This window comes from Sinocyclocheilus grahami, unplaced genomic scaffold, assembly GCF_001515645.1.
Source record: "Sinocyclocheilus grahami isolate Dianchi unplaced genomic scaffold, SAMN03320097.WGS_v1.1 scaffold1103.1, whole genome shotgun sequence".
In the NCBI taxonomy this organism is placed as follows: domain Eukaryota; kingdom Metazoa; phylum Chordata; class Actinopteri; order Cypriniformes; family Cyprinidae; genus Sinocyclocheilus; species Sinocyclocheilus grahami.
Window position 1 is genome coordinate 49,116 of NW_015506282.1, and position 5,014 is coordinate 54,129.

The 5,014-nt window shown below is 40.0% G+C and overlaps 1 protein-coding gene across 6 annotated transcripts in view; it reads right to left on the bottom strand.

Annotated features, from left to right (window-relative positions):
- Positions 1-729: 729 nt before the first annotated feature.
- Positions 730-5,014, bottom strand: part of pdhx (pyruvate dehydrogenase complex component X) — a 24,244-nt gene continuing 19,959 nt past the window's right edge. For 4 of the 6 annotated variants that reach the window (XM_016252382.1, XM_016252381.1, XM_016252385.1 and 1 more), the window contains exons 8-11: positions 4,176-4,234; positions 3,703-3,861; positions 3,444-3,508; positions 730-1,315 (exon numbers count right to left, since the gene is read on the bottom strand). In XM_016252382.1, the coding sequence (XP_016107868.1) occupies positions 1,051-1,315; positions 3,444-3,508; positions 3,703-3,861; positions 4,176-4,234 (548 nt within the window). In that variant the 3' untranslated portion in view covers positions 730-1,050. Of the gene's footprint in view, positions 1,316-2,532; positions 2,856-3,443; positions 3,509-3,702; positions 3,862-4,175; positions 4,235-5,014 lie in introns of those variants that run through there. The other 2 variants (XM_016252383.1, XM_016252384.1) reach the window with 2 other exon arrangements.

Below are 5,014 nucleotides of genomic sequence, written 5' to 3' on the forward strand. Positions count from 1 at the left end.
TATAAAAAATACATTCAATCCACAAGTATTTCAGACATCCTAAATACAAGTTCCCACAACGTTCCAAGACTTGTTTGACATAAAAACAAAAACTAGACAGAATTTTGATATGTGATGTTGTTCTGCCAAACTACTACTTCTACCCTCTAACTGTTGATGTAGAGATTTTTAATTGTCCAAACTGCCCACTGTTGCTTCATAAAATGGTGCAGCAGTACAGTGAGAGTAGGAGTTGCACAGTCAGCGGATGGTGCTACACAAAATAACCATTCTTTCCAACCCTAATTTTCAGATACTCAAGAAGCAAAGGAAAGACTCAGGAATATACTTAAACAGATCTCAGCTTTCACCTTAAAGCTTGAGCCTGCTGTGTGTAATTTTTTTTATTAACCACTTAAGTTCAGTCATAACTAAAACGATCAGTAAAGATGTTAGATTTTGCTGAATATGACAGGAGACCGGCTCATTGAGTTGATCGAGATGCAGAACATGGTGGGATATCAGGTGCATTTGAGACTGTAATCCAGAAACCTCTGTGCCAAATTACTGCATCCTTTTCATACTGATATTAGTGTCAGAAGTGTATGCAGTTGAGCACAATAACGGAAAGCTGAGTTTACCTGTTTACTCAGAGTAAACCTGCCCGGCTAAAGCTTTGATCAAGTGATCAGTGCGCCAAAAAGCATGTAAAAGAAAAGAAAACAGCAAAAAATGACTCAGATTCAGTGCAGCAGAAGACATGAGTTTATTGGATTATTTGGCAGTCCAAAAAAGAGTGTCCTAACATATTGTCCACTATAAAGGTGCCTTAACACTGCCACATGATTTATGTTTACGCAGTACACTGAATGCTTCTCACTCCAAAATAACCAGAACATTCCATTCCATTTATGGTAGAAGCGCTGTAAATTATATTATTAATTGACCTAGGGCTTCAAAGTGTTTCTCTGACCTTGAATCACTTGTCTATGTACATCTTAACCAATAAATAGCATGTATAAGAGAAGCCCCATAACACCAGAGCACATTCAGTCCCAACACTTCCTCTCTCTATGGCACACTCACACGTTGAGGCTGCTCTAGGTTTGTGCGAAATTTTTCCAGAAAGCGTGAGGCAAGTTCGTCATCCACTAGACGCCCGTCGCTAGACAAAGTCACCGTCATTAGCTGCTGAGTGCAGAGAACGGGGCCATCTGGGTTCTGGGGGGCCAACCTCAGCTCAGCCCTGGTGCCGCCCACGGCTAAGATGCAGGCTTGAGGAGGATTGATGACCGCACTGAACTCACTGATACCAAACATCCCCAGGTTAGAGATACTGAAACACACAAACCATTTGAGTGACTGATAAACAGGTCTAATAGAGAGGTGTCCAAACCTGCTCCTGGAGGGCCCCTGTCCTGCAGAGTTTAGCTCCAACTCTAATTAAACACTCCTGAGCCAAAGTAATCCAGGTCTGCAGACTCACTAGAAATTTCCAGGCCAGTGTTGGGAGTGTTTATTGGGAGATAAACTCTGCAGGAAGCTGGCCCTCACGGAGCAGGATCGGACGAGCTGAATTACATCAAGCAAGATCTATTAAAGCGGTCATGACATCCGAAATCAAATTTGCCTTGATTTTTTGATATATAAGAGGTCTTTGTCCCATTAAACCATTCTGCAAGTTAAAACATCCTCCTCATTCTAAACCAAGCCTTTATTAATCAAGCTCCAAAAACGGCTCGTTTGGATGTTTAAGATCTTACTCCCGAGGAATAGTGAGGGGGGCCTGAGATGGTTTTCTATGCAATTATGTTAGCCAATCAAAACAGTGGGCGTTTACTGACAAGCCTTAAAGGACCCGCCCCTTAAAAGCCAATCATTTCAAACACCGGGTCAGAATGAGGGTTGAAAATTATAATTTTTCCACATAAATATTAGTTTCCCGTGTAAAAAAACTTTATTAACGTTATAAGTGAAACTCAAGGAACATGTTACAAGTCACATATTTTACACCTTTCTGGAGTTTTATTTTAGGTTTTGATGACCTTAAGAATATATATTTGCGGTGTAAGTACCAAAAACCATCTCAATATATTTTTTACAGCTCCTCTCTCAGCAGCTCTACTGAGAACAGGTCGATTTTGGCCAGACTAATTAATATTCATGAGCCTCTCTTCTGATTGGCCTGTTGTTTTCTGAGTGATGCATGACCAGGCCAACCACAGCGACGTCACAGCGCTAGCTGGAGGCAGCAAAACAATGGGGAAACTGGAGGTGACTGAAGGCGGTGACGGTGTAGTTCTGACGTCAACTTTTTACGGTAGTCACAACGGTTCGTGAAAAATCACAGCTACATTATGCAGGCTGTGTGCATTTTACTGTGGACTGATTGTTTTGAAACTTATATGGTAGCTACATAGCCCCTAGACCTCAGTTATCGTGAAAAAAGCCAGAAAATTTCAGTTTTGACAATATGTGACCTTTAAAATAATAAAACAATCCATGCCATGACCCCTTTAAATATCGAATTAATGAAAAGGAAAACGATATATAGAGAATTACATAATGAATTGAGTAATTGTTTGCCTTGACTACCAGCTGATGTTGACAAACATTACATTTATTTCTTCCCTGTAAAGTCTTGGAATAATAAAGGAGTCATGAATTGAGAAATCAATTCAACAGTAAGAGGTCATTGTACTATAAAAACATACAGCAAATTTCCCTAAAACAGCTTTTATTGAAACCAAGCTCGTGTTTTCTACTTCCTCCTTTTACTTGCGTAATACAGGAGATGATGCACAGACACAGAACAAACGTCCACCCCGTCATCACCTCTGACCCACCGCTGGCACAAGCTGGTGACGGGACAGATACTATAACAGCATTAACATACATTTATGTTTGCTTCTATTCAACTCATTTGGACAAAAGCATCTGATCGCATGTAATGTAAATGTACGATGTTATAGCACTTTAAACAGAATATTCTGTATAGAATAATGGCTCGGACATGTTTTGTGGTCTTGACACTGACATGAAACAAGACTTCATTCACCTCAATGGAAATCATAATTACTGACCCCTACAACATAACATTGAAATTTTGATTTGATGGGGTCTTTAGGTGAACTTGGTTGATCCTGTCTTTAGCACTGACCGCTTCTGATCTTAATTCCAGCAGTAAATCCATTCAATCAGCTGATTCAATGCAAATATCAGACTATTTCTACTTCTCTAATGAACATGTTGAAGAGAGTTAGGCCAGATGATTTTCACTGAATATCTGTTCCTCACACTACTGTAGGCTTTAGATCACCTGAAATATAGAGCACTAGTCGCATGTAACACCTTTATTGTGCTTTTGGTGTGTTTTTTTGTAATTGTAATGAAAACATTGACCACTACAATTCTTTGGAAGAAAGTTATACAGGTTTTACTCCAAATAATGAAATGGTACTCACCTGAAAGATCCTCCCTGATACTCCTCTGGTAACAGCTTCCCATCCCGAGCTTTCTGCGCCAGAGCCTGAAAGAGACAGACGAAGCCATGTGAAAACAGAACACAGCTCTTTCTTTAATATGCTAATGATGCAACAACAATCATTAAATAACACCTCAGATCTCACGTGCTTACATAATCAGCGTTATATTCCCTGATGGAACTTCACCCATATGAACTCTGAGCTTAACTCTGATGATTATTATAGGATGTTAAATGACCTTAGCGGTAGCAGCGATCTCCTGCAGCCCTTTGTTAGCAGCATCTTTGATGATGGGGGTTATGAGGCCCCGTGGTGTTGCCACGGCGATGGAGATGTGGATGTAGTCAAGAGCCTGCAGCCCGTCACCGGACCACATCACATTCACCTCTGGCATCTCCTGCGGGACACATGCATTTTACAACACGTGTAAATTTTCGTTTATGCTCAAGAAGGCAATAAAAACAGGGAATGGACTACTGTAAGCAAGCTGATCGTGGGAAATATGTAAATATCTTGTGTTGCTTCTGAAGGGCAACACACACATATATATATATATATAAAAGATCCTTCATGTGGGGTAAAACTGTCCCCCATTTAACACTAACAGTGGCTAATGAATGAATGACATCAAGGTCTAATTTCTCATAAAGAGTGGAAATGAACACCGCTGTGAATGAATGATTTGATACAGTACTGTCATTCATGACTTACTCTGAGTGAGACTGCAGCCGCTTTGATGATGAAATCATTGACTGACACCTTGATGTCCTCTGAACACACAAACACAAAACACTGCTGTTAGCACACGGCTGAGACGCTTTACAAACGAACAAATCTGAGGTTAATCATCAGTGCATCAAACGTGTGCTAATGTTTTCACACAGAAATCATGTTTCATCACCAGTGTAGTCCAAACAAAAAGACAAAAAGTCTGTAAACAGTAAACATAAGAGGTCATATGATACTGCTAAAAAGAACATTATTTTGTGTATTTGGTGTAATGAAATGTGTTTATGCGGTTTAAAGTAAAAAAAAAAAAAACATTATTTTCCACATACTGTACATTATTGTTTCTCCTCTATGCCCCGCCTTTTTGAAACGCATCGATTTTTACAAAGCTCATCGGTCTGAAAAAGCGAGGTGTGCTGTGATTGGCCAGCTATCCAATGCGTTGTGATTGGCCGAATACCTGAAGCGTGAGATGGAAATGTTACGCCCCTCACATACTGTTGATGCCGTGTCCGGCCGGAGCGACGAGACAAAAACATTAAAACCCATTACAAACGAGGCATTTGTTGCATCCAGTGGGGACATAATTACTGATTATAATGACTTATAGTGTCTTTTTACATTGCATTGCATTGCGTAAACATAAAACTCTGTCTGCATTTGTGATCAGAGAAATTACAAACAACAAGTGCTACTCTACACTGCCCAAAACTCGCGTTTGAATCATCAGTGACAAATCCTTTAAATTAAAATGTATTTACATGAGTCAGAACTGCCGGCATTGTAGTCTAACGTTACTCTCCCAGGATCAGTAAACAGTC